Below are 16951 nucleotides of genomic sequence, written 5' to 3' on the forward strand. Positions count from 1 at the left end.
TAATTTGTTCAAATCTATTAAAAATAAAAAACAAAACAAATCACATGTACATAAGTATTCACAGCCTTTGCCATGACACTCAAAATTGAGCTCAGGTGCATCCTGTTTCCACTGATCATCCTTCAGATGTTTCTACAACTTGATTGGAGTCCACCTGTGCTAAATTCAGTTGATTGGACATGATTTGGAAAGACACACACCGCCTATATAAGGTCCCACAGTTAACAGTGCATGTCAGAGCACAAACCAAGCCATGAAGTCCAAGGAATTGTCTGTAGACCTCCGAGACAGGATTGTATCGAGGCACAGATCTGGGGAAGGGTACAGAAACATTTCTGCGGCATTGAAGGTCCCAATGAGCACAGTGGCCTCCATCATCCGTAAATGGAAGAAGTTTGGAACCACCAGGACTCTTCCTAGAGTCAGCCGCCTGGCCAAACTGAGCGATCAGGGGAGAAGGGCCTTAGTCAGGGAGGTGACCAAGAACCCGATGGTCACTCTGACAGAGCTCCAACGTTGCTCTGTGAAGAGAGAAGAACCTTCCAGAAGGACAACCATCTCTGCAGCACTCCACCAAGCAGGCCTGTATGGTAGAATGGCCAGACGGAAGCCACTCCTCGGTAAAAGGCTCATGACAGCCCACCTGGAGTTTACCAAAAGGAACCTGAAGGACTGTCGGACCATGAGAAACTAAATTATCTGATGAAACAAAGATTGAACTCTTTGGCCTGAATGCCAAGCGTCATGTCTGGAGGAAACCAGGCACCGCTCATCACCTGGCCAATACCATCTCTACGGTGAAGCATGGTGGTGGCAGCATCATCATGCTGTGGGGATGTTTTTCAGCGGCAGGAGCTGGGAGACTAGTCAGGAATACTTATGTACGTGTTATATTTTCGTTCTTTATTTTTAATAGATTTGCAAAAAATTTAAACAAACTTTTTTCACTTTGTCATTATGGGGTATTGTGTGTAGAATTTTGAGGGGAAAAAAAATTAATTTGATCCATTTTGGAATAAGGCTGCAACATGACAAAATCTGGAAAAAGTGAAGCTGTGAATATTTTCCAGACGTACTGTATAAAGAGGGCAAGACTGCAAATAAAACACCAGTAAAGTGTAAAATATGGGACCTTTAATATTACAGAGGGCTGTAAACCAAGGTTAAATTGAACTAGCATTAAAAAAAATAAAAATTTAAAGCATAAAAGTGCTATTTCAGGATAAGTGTGAATTTCAAACATCTCATTTCTATAATTAAAACTAATCATTTACATCATACATTAGCCTCTATTTGTTGCGTGTTCAGGACATCAGAAGAAATGAAAACACTTCCATCTCTAAAACAGACTCACCACTGTTGCTCCACCTCCACAGTAGTTGTCCTGACTTCACAACTGCATAATATTGTGTAAAAAAAAAACACAAGCAACCAAAACATGGCTCATTTCGCCATTTTTATTTAGGTAAGCTTTCATTTCAAAGCAGCAACGTGTAAACATGATATCTGAACAGGCAGCCCTTTTCAAATCGCTACTGTCTATTGTCAATGCAAAAATAAGATTGACGTATATCTGTGGCTCTCTGCATCATTGTGGTTCGGTGTGGTCGTGCCACATCTCCACTGTGTACCTGAATCCAGTCAGATATATTTAGCTAACAGAGGGACACGGGCGGGAGTTACTATGTGGAGGTCTCTGTGGTGGTGTTGGGAGTTTGGTTGGGGGCTGGACTGGGTGGGCAAGAGGTGTCCGGACTCCCAGGAGTCCGCAGGGTATTTTTCCGCTTCCCGTTCCGCACCGTGAGTTCCTCTTTGGGCTTAAATGTCAGAGGCACGAAGCCGTCCTCGTCTGCCACGAGTACGATCCACAGCGGGCCTGGAAAAACAAAACAACAGGATTTTGTGTATTTTGGAGCTCCGTGTGATTACGACGCAGATGAATTGCAGTCTTGCTGGTGTCTCGGTTTGGCAGCACAGACAGTCTTTATTACAACAGCACCAAAAAAAACTACGCACGTTAAGTAGCAGTAAGCCGCTTTTGTTTAAAACCTTTTAATCTGACCTAGGCTTTTAATCACTTCCAATTATAGCTTGGGACATTCCCATTCAGGAAGAAAGATGCAAGAGCATGTCGAGGATTGTACAATAGATATGACGTTATTTGTCAAATAAAGTGCACTCTAACTTGAAGGTTAAAATAAATAGTTGAGAACGGGACATTCAGAGAGTTGGAATATTTGCGGGGAATCCCATCGCACAGGAAACCAGGCAAACCTTCCTAAAAAGACGAGTTTCCTCAAAGTGTTTTTCATGGATTAACCGTGCAAACTCTCTCGTCACAACACGGTTAACTTTACAGGTGATAAAACACCCGAGACGGCAATGAAAAGGCAGAATATTAGAGTCGGATCCGGTTTTCTACACGTACCATACATCATCTCCACTATGGTGAGGTTGAAGAGGTCTTGCAGGGCTCGCAGACACAGCTTCCCGTCACACAGCAGCACCGGCCTCCGCTCGTCGATGAACACGTTTTCCGATAGCTGCTTCTGCACGAGCACAAGCAACGAACGGGGGAAATAATCAAAGAAGTTGAGCTGGGATGACGTTACAGACGGTTAACCAACACCTTAATCCGACACCTGATACTTGGATTTGTGTTCAGACTACATTAGTGGGTGTAAGGTGCTTTCACGGTCTTGTTAACGGGTTATTATTCCGGCACACTGTGACACATACAATGTATGCTTAATCTACATTAGGCTACCAGAAAATGTAGAGGTAAAACTGTACCTGGCATGTGACATTGACATAGGGGGGCTCACAGGCATTGGGGTAAACAGTCAGGGCCTTCTTGCCATTCTGGGAATAATCTTTGATTTCTGTCAGGCACTGCTGCACATCTGCAAAGCGTGTAAAAAGTCTCTCCATGTTATGGACGAGCTGCTCCAGCGCGCGGTCTTTGGTCGGGCCGGACGTCTTGTCGGGCATCGGCAAGGTGGGCTCCGTGTGGAGCTTGTCTGCCGGGTCGAAGCGAGGGGAGCTGCACCGGCTGGAGTCTCTGCTGGCGTGGCCGGCCACAGCCAGGCTGGTCATTCGGGTCACGTGGTCCATGTCAAAATTCTCCACCGTGAGGGACGAGGCACTGGACAGGGCTCTGTCAGACACTCGGTCCGAGAAGTCGGCAGGGCTGGCGACGGGGCTGGGCTCGCTGCTCCTCACCTCCTCCACCAATCCGCGCCTGTTCCCCGGTGAGAGAACTACTCCTCTGCCAGGCAACACCAAGTCTCTTATCCCTGGACGCTCTCTGTCATCCTTTGACAGGTGCTCGGAGAGCCTCCTAATCCCTGCGCAGAAGTTGGGGGTGGACTCGTGGTTGTGAGCAGAGGGGGATGATGTGGCAGGAGTTTCCCCGTCGTACATCAACTCTTTGGCTACAAGACGAAGAATATACTTATCTGTGTTTGAAGACGGGAGGAAGGCGGGGTCGCTGGACTTCTGCCTGCCCACCATCACCAGCAGCATCTTGTCACTGAGGAAGCACACTCCTTTGGGCCTCTCGTTCGTCTGCAGGGAGATCTGCTGGATGTTGGGCATTGCAGATGCTGTGATGCAGTAAACGAGAACCATGTTGCATGTGTTCGAGGCCACCGCGACCGTGGAGGCACGCGGGTCAAAAGCAACAATGTCTGGGACCAAAATCCCCGGGATACTGACTTTACGAGTAGTCGTGACCTTCCGCTCATAGGTGAGCAGGATGAGGTGTGAAGAGTCCTGGCCGGAGCCCATCCCGGTGTCCCGGCGGCGCAGGTGAATGAGGGGGCTGGGGTCAGAGCGGCGGTGCCTCGCCAGGAGGTGGGTGAGATCCAGAGGGCCGGAGCTGGGGATGTAAGGCCGCTCCAGTTCGAGCGATCTTCTCCTCGGGTCCAGGAAGGTGTCATCATCTGACGAGACCGAATGCGTGCGGTGATCCCGCAGGGACTCCGTCTCTGTTGGCATGTCGAAAGCTAAACCAGCATTCAGCCCGCATAATTTATCCAGAGGCAGCTCCGTGGCCACGGCTACCTGGGCCTCCCCCGTGGCCTCCATGGCGCAGATGTAGCCCCCCACATCGATGATGGGGCAGAAGGAGCAGGCCACCAGAGTCTTCTGGATGTCATTCCAGATGTAAGAGTGGAGCGCGCTGCCTACGGCCACCACCAGGCGCGTGCCGTCCTTAGTCCAGCTCGCACAGTGGACGAGTCCACTGCTTTTGATGTCCGCTTTGATTCTCCTGTTGTCCACCCTGACAGAAAACAGCACAGAGGTGTCCCTCTTAGTCAGCACAGCCAGGATGTCCAATTTGGGGTGCCAGACACAGCCCTGAGGGAGCAAGGGGAACGGCTCGCTCATCTCACAGGTCTGCGTGCACAGCAGCTTGTTCTGCTCGAGAGCGCTGAGCTGCAGCTGCCACACGGTAACGTGTTTCTTGTGCTGAACGGCCAGCAAGGCGGGAGAGTCGGAGCAGCACAGCGGACCCCAGAAGAGCCCGAAGACGTGCTCGAACTGCCCGATAACGTTGGTGTCCCCGAACTGCACCTCGCCATTGGCGAAGTAGAGAGACGTGAGGCAGACCTGCTTCCCGTCCGTCCACGCAATCCCGTGCACCGGGTGGATGGCTTGGTGGAGAGTGTTGAGACCCGACCTAAGCAGCTTTGCCTTCCCGAGATCCATCCTGGCAGGAAGGAAGACTCTTCTTCAAAACAAAAACACAAAGATTAAAAAAAATATATATATGATTTAAGAAGTTAACATTGATGACAAGAGACTACAGACAGCTGTATCTGATCAGAACGGGGCTTGGACGAGAGTAGCTATTGCTACCTATGCAGATTAAGAATAGCAAAAGCCTTTCTTGCGTCTCCTTCCAAGTACATGCTTTAATCCCTCCTCCCCTGCCTGAGCTGAGGCAGTGGTGACGAACACCTACAGCGGCTTAGGCCCGGTGACCTTTCAAACACACCGGGCCCTACCTCAGGGTATTAACAATAGTATGTGTCGACCAGCGTCTCCTCACATGACGTTTTCACATTTCACATTCGTGAGAAATCACGAGCTATCCGTTTAGTTCAACGAATAATTAGCGTCAGAATAGACGCAAACATGCTATTTTAATGCACGCCTACCTTATAAAACCGCAGCCATTTCACGCGGACAGCGAAAAGCACCGAAAGCGAGTTTCTAACCTACTAATTCGCGTTTTACCGGTTAAAACGCGTCTCCCGACGTTCATTTCTGAACGACTCGGAAGCAAAACTTTAATTGACGGTTGCGGTGCATTATGGGATATGTAGTTGAAATAATTACAGTCTTGTTTTCTCCCCCCCCCCCCCCCACACACACTTTTTTTTTTTCCCGCTTCAGAGTGCCGCGTAAATGGTACGAGATTTAAGACGGCGAAATATTTACTCCGATAAAGACCAGAACTAACCAGAATAACAATTAAACTTGGCTTCGGACGAGTCACTTTGAAATGCGGCACGTCCGCCGTGTGGCGCAAGACGAGAGGCTGAAGACGACGTGCGTGGTGGAGTTGCAGCTCTCGACGCCGTCTCGCTGCAAACCAGAAAACATCTTTGGCTGTGTGTCGCGCACGGTGGCTGCAGCTGCGGGTCCGGTAGTGGTCGGCGAATGCATGGTTTCCACCGATAAAGCCCGACTTGTAGCCGCAAAAGGGTAACAACCCGGCAGCAGAAGGGCCTTTTTCAGACTGTGTATATATATATATATTTATATATATATATATATATATATATATATATATATATCATAGCGAATCTTGGAAAGTAGCACAACCATGGGCGTGGAAGTCGAGACGATATCCCCCGGTGATGGTAAGTGGGATTTATTCGCTTGTGTGCGCTTTAATGCGGGGTGGTGGTTGGAAGGGGTGATGGGGCTCCGTAGTCCCCCGGAATGTCGTTCAAATCTGGTTAAATATGAACATTATTAATATATATATATATATTTTTTATCAGGTTCAGAGATATAGGAGGGGTGGTTTACTGGTTAGATAGTTGGCTACTAATAGTTGTATTCGCGATATAAAAAAAATAAAAATTAAAAAAAGGCTCATTAATGCTTATTTCTTACTGTTATTAATCGTATTTGACACCTGCACGGCATCTTTCTAGGACTCTCCACACTTAAAACGAGTGAACTCGATGCCAAACTTAATCTCCAAGTCTCTTCAAATTGCTTTAAACTTCCAATTTCTTCACAACGCGACTGAGATTTTTGTTTGATGAACTGGCAAGTGAAATGGACAAAATCGTACAGTCGAGCCACGTAAGTGAGAGGTCAAAAAGTGGCGCTCCTAAAGGCTCATTCCTCGTTGTCAAACGCAGTAATAACCTAATTAGGTGCATCTGATAGCCCCCCCCCCCCCAGCCCCCCCCATGCTCCGGAAAGAAAATGCCTGCAGGCTAAAGTTTCACCACCATGAGGATGAGAGTGACAGATGCATATCTATAACTTTAGCATGTCTGCAGGCTTAGAAGGAGGGCAGAGGGAGCAGCCCTGCCAGACTAACCTCGTCATTGCTAATGGGGCTCATTACAAGATTAGCCTGCCAGCTTCAGAAGTGTACAAACACACAATAACACTTGTCTTCTCTCTCTCTCTTTTTTTTTTTTTTAACAGGAAGAACATTTCCAAAGAAAGGCCAGACATGTGTTGTTCATTACATAGGTAACTACCTTTGTTTTTCTCTACTTGACAACCCTGAAACTCTTTCCTGTCTCCTTGTTGAGAAAGGAAATTTGTCCTTTTGTCTTTTTGTTTTGTTTTATTTCGCTGATAATGCCACAACACTGCACGGTTTGCTTCCACGGTGCGTCTGTGAGAGCTGTGATAGCTGCCACCACGTTTCGGAAAATAATAAGCTTTTATTTTGAAGGATGCCGTTTCGTTGTGTCATTTCAGCTCCGATCCAACATGTTCCACGGACATTTATCATGCGCACACGAGACATGTTTCCTCTTTCCTGTTTGTCTCTTGTCAGATTGCCTGTTTTTTTGTGTGTTTTTTTTGAGGAGGGGCGGCTAAGATGCCGAGACATTTGGGAAATAAATTTGGGTTGTTCTGTGCCCTGGGGTTGGCAGTCCAGACAAGTAGGTCAGACAGAAAGTAAACAAAACCTAGTTCGCATGTCATCTGTCGGCCGTCTGAGTATCACAAGCTTATTATGTGGTTATAAAAGTTATTGCGGCACTGTCTGGCTTTGTCTCCGCTGTAAACAGGTTGGATGGGAGTTTATGAGTATTTTGCATACGTGTGTGTGTGTGTGTGGGGGGGGGGTGATTTCCTTTCAATTGTGTGGACTGCTTGTATTGACAGACTTTCCTCATCGTATTTAGTTGCACGTAAGAAGTGCAGCTTCATCATCAGGTTAGTCCTGCAGATTAATGTTGTTGTGTAATTTGTATGAGGAGGTTGGACGGTCATCGCGTTTCCCGTCGGGCCTGATTTCTGCAGAGATCAGCTCCTGCAGTAATGAATCATGCTCTGATTGGAAACGATACATCTGGAGACGTGCATTGTGAGCGTTTGTTCGTGCTGCTGCTCCACTTCTACTTGCTTTTTATTTCATTAGTAAAGCAGCTAAATCTGATAAATCCTTTTTACACTCCCATCACCTCCTGCCTCCTGCTGCAGGACTGAACCCATCGCACACTTGTTTTTCTGCCTCATTTCCTTTCTCTCCGTCGTCACAATTACGGTAAGGGCAGATTTTTTTTATTTATTTTTTTATTTTTTTACTTATCACATCCCTGAGGTGAGATACAATTGTCTACAGTGTCCTGTCTGCACAGCGCAGGATGCGCTGGAGCCAGCGAATGGCCTCTAGTCGTTTAAGGTGATCTAAAGCAGACAGAGCGACCTTCATCTTGTGCCCTTTTTTGTCCTATTCAGCTTTTCTTTTTTTCCCGGTTCCCCTCCTCCCCCCCCATTTTTTCCTCTACTTTTTGACCCACAGGATTTACCCATAAGCTGCTGGTATATTGGTGGCGGTGGCGGGCGAGATACAGAGTGAAGCCAAATCAAGGCTTAACCAGTGGAAGACAAAAAGAGCTGTAAATATGTTATTGTGCCAGCAGTGTGCACCCAGTGGGTAGATGGGCCATTATTTAAGGGAAGAGCTGTGCATCATGGGAAAATAAAATGTCAAACATGCACTGGGAGATTAGCTGAAGAATGTGGTTTTCTTTGACAAAACCAGGAGTATTTGTGTTGTTATTGACAGTCACAGGTCAGACATCATGTTACGATGCTTTAAAGACAGTTTGATTTTGATTTCATCCACAATTCCTGTTCACAGTGTAACTTAAGGGTCTAAACAGAAAAACGACAAAATATTTGTTTCATTTTTGCCTAATCCTGTTTTAATTTGTCCACTCAGACAGTGAAAGCTGAGCTAATAAAGACTTAAGTTTCCAAGTACTTTGCAGGTCACTGGTCTGTAGTAAAGACAGACTAACCCACATTTGTTTTATATAAAAGCTAAAAGACAAGATTAGTTGGAGATCTGATGAAGAGACAATGCTGGTAATTAAGGTTAATTGCAGATCGGAGACTTAAAGACGGTGCGAGTCCTGCAGCTGGCTCAACCACAGGCTCCGCGCCGCCCTGCGCTGCTGTTGGTTTTCCAGATAGCAAAGACAAACAGTCAGAGCAGGGAGGGGAGCGATTTCCCCGAGACATATATGGGATTTGAAACCACGCTATTTCCAGCATTTAGCATCAGAGAAGGCTCACAGTCACTTTCTCACTCTCTCTTACTACTCTGGCTCTGGCTCTGACTCTGACTGGCTCTGACTCTGGCTCTGACTCTGGCTCTGACTCTGGCTCTGGCTCTGACTGACTCTGGCTCTGGCTCTGGCTCTGACTCTGGCTCTGGCTCTGGACCTGGCTCTGGCTCTGGCTCTGGACCTGGTCTTCGGCTGGTCTCCTTTGGCGAGAAGCGTGAACTCTGGAAGGCCCACCGGGTGTGACGTCATGCCTGAATGTGGACGTCATTCCTTACCATGTTTGAGCTCGAGACTTCACCATGAAACGTGCTGCAGCGGAGACTTCACGGCTCGAGGGGTTTGACCCAGAAATAGACGGACGGAAGCATCGGGCTGGAAACTCTCCTTCCCCACGGAGACGGTTGTGATTGAAAAGTTGTTGCTGTCAGTTTTGCGGTTGACACTTAGCTCCCTAAATTAGGAGAAATATTGAGCTTCTCCCGAAGACCGCTGACTCCTGAGTTCTGCGAGCGCTTGACAGACTTCCCAAAGCATTTAATTCTGAGAATGGACAGAATATTCCCCCTCCCCCCCCACCCCTCCCTGCAGTGGTGTTGTAGCACCTTAATGATCGCCCAGTTAACCCCGCTGCTCCACTGAAGAACCAGAGAGCTCTCCTCACAACGGACTCTCGTCCTGACGGTGTAACGACGGCATCAGAGGAACTCTGACGGATGAGGCCGAGGATCATTTTCAGTTACACACACGCACACGCACCGACCCCCAGTTACCCAATTATATAGATGAAGACGTGTGTGTGTGTCCCGCAGCTGTGAAACACGGCAACACATATAAGTCCTCGTAGACAGATAGCTTTACACACATCTCATTTCATCCACACTTGAGCCGAGGGGGTTGTTGTGCAGGCGGGGCGGGGTGGGGTGGGGGAGCAAGACAGGATACAGTAAACCAAGTAAAAATAACCCCACCCCTGTGTGTGTGTGCAGATACAGCCAAGTGAAAGCCTCTCTCTCACGAGTCCGGGAGCCAACCTCAGGAAGGGACCGGCCGAGCTTTATTTGTGCAGAGACCCCACCCATGCTTAGCTGCGCAAAGGAGTGATAACAGAGCAGTGATACAAGTGGAGCTCAGGAGGAGTTTGGATTTTGTTGTGCACTTCGTATTTGTTTTTCTCCGTCGTTGTTATTTTTACCGAACTGGTTTTGGCCAGTTGTCGATAAGATGAGATAAAATGAGGCTTTATTAATCCCGCAGTGGGGAAATGTAGTCGTCACAGCAGCACAGAAACACAGTTAGGGGAAGAAAAAAAAAGAAGGTGCACACCATAAGAAAAACATACAAAATACCCATACAATCAAAATGGAAACTTTTTGTTTTTTGTTTTAAAGGATAAGAAATAAAGACCGATGTATAAATACACAAACTATATACAGAAAAATAAATAAATACACCTTGGCATAAAAAAAAAAAAGTGTCCGTTGCCGTAACGTTATGCTGCATTATGATAGGCTGGTGTCAGTAGAGCCTGACTGATAAACCGTTTGGCCAGTTTTATGGGCCGATATTGACCTTTCACAGATATATTACAGATATAGTATCAGCGTTTATGTTGCCCAATATCAAAACTTTTATTTTACAGAACATAATCCAGAAAAAGATGCTAGTAAATTATTTACAAAAAAATGTGGATTTTTTTTTTAATTTTTTTTTTTCCTGTTATTTAAGATTATTACTTTCTTTGTGAAGTTCACTGTTTAAGTGCACTGATTTAATTTTTACGGTGGTCCTGAGGTGCAAAACACAAAAAGAAAAAGAAAACTCAACTCAACAACCTGCACTTCAGGACTGCTCCTTAATTTTGTTGTGTTTTTCCTTTTTCTATTCGTGATTTGCACTTTGGGACCGTCAATTTTTGTTGTCGTGTTTTTGTCTTTTTGTTTTTGTGTTTTGCACCTCAGTGCCTCCGTACATTTTGGAGCATAAAGTTTATTAATTAAACTCTTTGTCACAAGTGTTTGATAACTACATTCTGGTTGATATATCGATCTTGTATTTTTAAAATTTTTTATTTCCTAATATCAATTTCAGCCCGAATAAGACCGTATCAGTCTGGCTGGAGATGTGCTGTTAACCACTTGTTTGCCTGTGCTGCCTCTTCAGGTACACATGGAGTAGGTGGCTCTTTCCTTTAGTGCAACAGGGAGGAGTGTCACTGAACACACATTAAGGCCCAATCCCCTTTCCCCACCACTAGGCCCTACCCTCGCTTTTATGTGAGCCCGTGTAGAGAAGGGTGTCCTGTTTCTTTTAGGGATGAAGGTGTAGTCGTCGTCTCGCCCTCCAACTGCCTCTCCAGACAGTGTTTTTACATGCAAACTCCAAACAGAGTGGCAGAAGGAACGATTTGCAAACTGAAGCGACATAACACGAAAAATGGTCCATAAAGTAAATAAATTGATTTTTTTTTTTTTTTTTCAAGAATATTTTTTGTAATCAAAAAGTGCAGTTTTGGGATAATAAAGCTATTTCTGGTTCAAACAGATTGAATGAAATCTTGTTTGGGAGCATTTATAGCTGATTCTCTGAGATACACTGTTTTGTCATTTTACTGTATATCTCCATAAATGTAATAATCCAACTCCTGAGACTTACACACTTACTAATAATTAACTGAGGAGAATTGTGGCTTCTGTTGATCCAACAAGTGGAGTCCCATTTCCTTAATTTAATATGTTAAGCCCCGCCCCCTCTAGTTCTGCTCTGAGGGACACTACCCAGTAACCAGGGGTGGGGCCATGTGATTGGGCCTAAGTGGGTTGGGTCGTACAGCATATACGTGAATTCAGCTGCCTCTGACCAACCTTTGGGGTCATCAGTGCAACAACCAGAACCTAATCCCCATCTGGCTTCCCATCTGTGCACACGAGCACCCAGTGTTTTTCTTCCAAGTTGCCGCTGCCAGAAACCGAAGATACTTTTCTGCCGTTGTTGCATTAAGTTTTTGTCTTTCGGCCGCTCGGACGCCCTGCAGCAGGTGGTGTTCGCCTCGGTGTGTGAACCTGCTGACTCCGTGGTTGGGCCGGGTCCAGCTCGCTGATATATGGGCTACTTGGATTCTTGGAAATGATGGACCTACTAAGTTTAGTTGAAATGAAAGCGGAGAAGCAGTTACAGTACCAACGTTCACATGACTGGATGGGCGACATAACATGACGAAACTTTAGCGGACACCAATTTAAGTATTCACAGTTGAATCACGCCAGAGAAAGATAAATCAGAGGACCGTTGCTGGGTGACCACCACAATGAAAGTGGATGTAGTGGAGTTTTTTTTTACTTGATGACACTTTACGTCCCTGCAAGAGTGTGAACACAGATTTTAATCGTTCATACAGCTGGTGGGTGTATGATAGAATTATGAACTGCGGTACATGTAATTTTATATTACCGTGTTGGTACACAGTATATCATAATACCAAGTAAGCAATTTTATTTGTACAGCACATTTCATACACAAGGACCATTCAGTGTGCTTCACATTGATATAAGCAAAGAAGAATAATGTATAAAATGCCATGAATATGATTAAAAAAAACAGTGCAATGTCAAAAAGATAGCAATTAAAAAGAGATGCAAACATCAGAATACAAAACACAGTAAAAGTATATTTTGGAATACTCAAAATCAATGAACAAAATAGTATTCATAGTATACATAAATAAATATAGTATTTTTTCTGGGAACTCAATGGAGAAACACTTCACGGATAAAACAATCATTGTTTATTTTCTTACGCCAAAAAAAAGAACATCAGACAAATCAATGCACTTCATCAGATTGATGCAATAAATTCTGTAAATCAAATGCTGCCATCCAAAATCCACAATGGACCAATACAATCAGACTGATGCCTTCATTGTACACAAGAAATAGTTTTACAGTGACATGTTATAAATGCACAATGTGAAATAAGTGTTTTATCCAGTAGGATACTGTGACACTCTTATAAATGAATACACAGAAATCATGCTGACGTGCATCTTCTATGTTTGTTGGTGGTCTGAGTGGAGCATTATGCAAAGTGGAGCGTCTCAGCTCAAATTCTCTGCCCAGCGTTTTCTTACTGTCACGTGTTACTTGCTCCGCAGAGGCAAGTTGAGCAAACAAAACAGCAAACTGTACCGAGACGTCATTGTTGTTGTCTTGCTTTGCATTCTTGGCCGTCAAAAGGGGCCAAAAAGCTCTCACGTGTTATCGAGAGCAGCAGAAGAATTGCGGCGGCGTGAATTCAATTGTTTTCCTGCCTTTGGTGGTGCTTAATGGCCCCCGATGGTATTATCATGCCTGAGCAGTCGGTCGAGTCTCCGCCTTTGTTACCCCCTTCTCTCCCTGTGGTCTAGATACAGGAAAGCAGTGGCCTAGTTAACTTTAAAAATAATCCACTAAACCAGGCCAGTGCTTCCTGATTCGCATTCCCTTTGTTCATTTGAGTGATTGAAACGGACCCAAGATAAGAAGCGGCACCAGAATAATCCCTCGTCACGAGAGCAGCTAACTGTGTGAAAAAGGGGCCTGAAGTAATCCTGCACTTATTAGTCTGTGTTATATATTTATTTTGCCTCTGATGTTTTCTGATGTGGTGTTTCTTGGTGCAGGTATGCTGCAGAATGGGAAAAAGTTTGACTCGTCTCGAGACAGAAACAAACCCTTCAAGTTCAAGATTGGACGGATGGAGGTGATTAAAGGCTGGGAGGAAGGAGTCGCACAGGTAAGTGGGAGGAGTCACGTTGTAACATTGTACGGCTCATTATTGATTTAATCCATCGTAACTACAGCTGGAAGTTATATTGATTTATTTATTTGTTTAAATGAGGACAGGCCGACCAGTGAGTTGCTTTTCTGAAGGTGCTTTCAGACGGCAAGCGGTTGCTGCAGGCGTCACTACGCTGTCAGAGGTCACGGTGCTTCTGTGGTTCGCCGTGTGACCATGGCAACCACAGGTAATATTACTGCCAATCAAATAGTTGCGAGACGGCTCCTGTTGTTTGTGAACGGAGCGCAGCACCGTGACCTGCACATGCCAAGAGGACGCTATCGCCGTCACGATTAAGTGTTTTAAGTTGCGACCAAAACCAGCATCAGAGTTACACGTGTTTTTGTGAGCATTTTTAGATTTCACCCACGGAACTGAAACTTGAGCACATCGGAGTCGGAAAGAAGTCGTAGGGAGTCAAATCTGGTTATTCGAAACGGTGGTGGAGCGATGATTTTGTTGCTGAGGGTGAGAAACTCCCATACCGGAGAACCAAAGTGCCATCGCGCCACAGTTCAGGTTCGTTGGCGCCACGTTTCCCCTCACATGCTTTCAGAACGTCACTCAGAGGTGACAGTTTGACCCCGGAGGAAAGATTCACAGCGCACAACCCCTCAAATGTCACAAAACCCACCTGTGTTCACTCCCGAGCGGCGACATTTTCCGAGTTTGACACAAAATGAAACGCGCGCTCTGTGCTGGAAAACAATACATAACTTGATCCAACAGCTGCCGAGTTATCAGAATGACGCCTCCACCGAACGAGAGCAGACAGATCAATGAAGAGGAATTGTATTGAATCATCACCTACTTAGAAATCCAATTATCCAAGCTGGGACAATAAACAAAGCTCATGATACGAATTAGCTGAACTATGTTAATCATGTCGTAATGCTAACCAGCGTCCTGAAAGCACTTTCAGTTGTTACGTAATAACACAGGAGGACAAATGGGTTCCAGTAGTTTGGAGAAATCCTCCGGGTGCAGCGATGGGAGCAGATGTCATCGCTGGATGGAAATCGGGACTTTTGGATGTGGCGGCGACTTGAAATATGACAAACTCTGCGGAAATGCTGAGTTGTTTTTGTAGCGCCGGAGAACGCTGCATGTCGTCAGAGTGTTTTATTCTGAAAAGACCGCGTTGATGTAAAAAAAAAAAAAAAACGACACGATAAGTGCGTGATGTGTTCGCTTATTGTCTGCTGGAGTTTAATATCCATAACATACACTAGTGGCGGTATGAAAACATCATAATCACCACCGAAACTATAAACCGTGCTTGAAATGACATCATTTGGACCTGAAATGGACAGAAATGTGAACGAGTGCTTCAGTTCCAGCGTCGCGCTCTCCGGCTCACCGTCACGGCTGACTGGGACACTTCAATGGAGCCGGTGCCGTCCTCCGCTGTTGTCGGCAACATCTGTCCCCCCCCCTGCGACGCGCGCCCCGTGGTGCGTCGGCCGTTAAACGACATAAAGCGGCGTGTTCAGCTGTCTTCCTTTTCTCTCCTGCGCTTTAGATGAGCCTCGGCCAGCGGGCTAAAATCACCTGCACACCGGATATGGCGTACGGCGCCACGGGCCACCCCGGCGTCATCCCCCCGAACGCCACGCTGATCTTCGACGTGGAGCTCCTCAAGCTGGAGTGACGCGAAGGGTCGAAGGTTAACGAGGCTGCGTTCGCCACGTCCCGTTTCCACGGTGACGCCGCACCCGGCTGCTGCCTCCCACCGCCCCACCTGCTCTTCTTCTTCTTCTTCTTCTTCCTCTTCTTCTTCCTCCTTATTGATTTCTACAGTCTTCTTCAGTTCAATATTTAAACGTATCTTCTGCTGCTTTGTTGCCGTCATGTCATGACAGATACTGTGACAACATGTACACAGCGTGCAAATCTTTGACACACACTTCGGTTTCTGTTCGTTAGAGATGCTTTTTTTTTTTTGTAAATTTTGTTGAACCAAGAGGAAAGCTGCCGTCTGATGAAAAAAAAAAAAAAAAAAAAAGACGTTCTACATTGCAATCAAAACATTATACTGCCTTACAGTTTGAACAACAGTGCAAGGGTACATGTGTTGAAAGTACATTATGTCTGCTCTGTACATGAACTGGGCATTATATACCACTGTCTGCATTACCACTTTGATAAAGGACTGCTGAATACTCTCTGAATGATGTTGCTGTGTTTAGTATATTTTATAACCCCTCATGGACATTTTCTGCAACTGTACCCTATCAAACTGAACCCAATCCAATACTGTACAGATCTCGATAAGAGCCATTGCTACCATGACAGTTTATTGACCAAGTCTTGAATAAAAATGGCATGTACCGTGTTGACAAGTCGGCGTCCTGTGTGTCGTTTCTGAGTGATCGTGGTTACAGAGAAAAGGCCGAATGCGCAGAAACATCGCCTCCTAACGGCGACTTGTGTAAGTGCACAGGATTCTAATAAATTACTGTGAGCACTAATAATCAACACATCAGTAGTTGTGGAATCGACCTCTAAGTAGTGGTACTTAAAAAAAAATAATAATAATAAAAAAAAAAGTTAATACAACTTAATATGCACAACTAGAAATGTAATGGATGGAGGAATAAACAAGCACTATGAGGGACAAGGATTGATGTAAAATGGTTAAACACACTGTAAACTTTAGCAGTTTTAATATTGTTTTAATTTAGATAGTATTTAATTGAATAAATATATCGTTTGAGCTCTTTTTGCACTGTTTCTTACCTATAAATTTACGTTAATGGCTATTATGATTATAACATTTATGATGTACACATGAGGGTTTTTCTTTTTATTGTTTTCCTGGAGGCAACAATACATTCCTCCAAAGCAAGGTGAATCTTTCATTAATAAATTTCACTCATAAAAGCTCAATGAATCTTCACAGACTGCCTAAATAGATTCACAAGTTTCTGGGCAGTCATCACAAAAACTACACTTTACATGAATGACTCTCTTCAAAATTTTCTAAAGTTTTTCGGCTGGGTAAAATTTATAAATGGGTTTTTAAAGAATTGTATATTATTTGTGATGAGGTATCGATTAGATAAAAGACAGAACTTCTTCCATATCATATCGGGTTTTAATATAAAATCGCATGTCTCTTTGCAACTGAGCTCTAATTTAATCTAATCTAATCTATTGTTACCAGAATAAGTGGAAAGACTAATTTGACTGTTTTAAACAGCATCAGACTCCACAGGGTACTAAAGACTTGTGTATAATCCCCCGGGTGTTACGGGGATATTATGTTGAGACACAAACTACGACCACGCGTTAGTTAAAGTTGCTTATCTCTACGACTTTCTAAACTCTTGACTGCGAGATTTACTTCC

General features: G+C 45.1%; 2 protein-coding genes across 2 annotated transcripts; one reads left to right on the forward strand and one right to left on the reverse strand.

Annotated features, from left to right (window-relative positions):
* Positions 1-1114: 1114 nt before the first annotated feature.
* wdcp (WD repeat and coiled coil containing) lies at positions 1115-5282 on the reverse strand. Its single transcript, XM_069158587.1, has 4 exons — positions 5166-5282; positions 2794-4735; positions 2429-2549; positions 1115-1876 (listed from the first exon to the last, which is right to left on the reverse strand). The coding sequence occupies exons 2-4, from the start codon at positions 4711-4713 to the stop codon at positions 1683-1685; spliced, it is 2235 nt and encodes a 744-aa protein (XP_069014688.1). The 5' UTR covers positions 4714-4735; positions 5166-5282; the 3' UTR covers positions 1115-1682.
* A 126-nt stretch (positions 5283-5408) lies between these two features.
* fkbp1b (FKBP prolyl isomerase 1B) lies at positions 5409-15943 on the forward strand. The gene is made up of 4 exons (XM_069158588.1): positions 5409-5873; positions 6682-6729; positions 13444-13556; positions 15124-15943. The coding sequence occupies exons 1-4, from the start codon at positions 5837-5839 to the stop codon at positions 15250-15252; spliced, it is 327 nt and encodes a 108-aa protein (XP_069014689.1). The 5' UTR covers positions 5409-5836; the 3' UTR covers positions 15253-15943.
* The last annotated feature ends 1008 nt before the right edge of the window (positions 15944-16951 follow it).

This window comes from Embiotoca jacksoni, unplaced genomic scaffold (assembly GCF_022577435.1).
Source record: "Embiotoca jacksoni isolate LCO1_2020_lvr unplaced genomic scaffold, fEmbJac1.0.p SCAF_23, whole genome shotgun sequence".
In the NCBI taxonomy this organism is placed as follows: Eukaryota; Metazoa; Chordata; class Actinopteri; family Embiotocidae; genus Embiotoca; species Embiotoca jacksoni.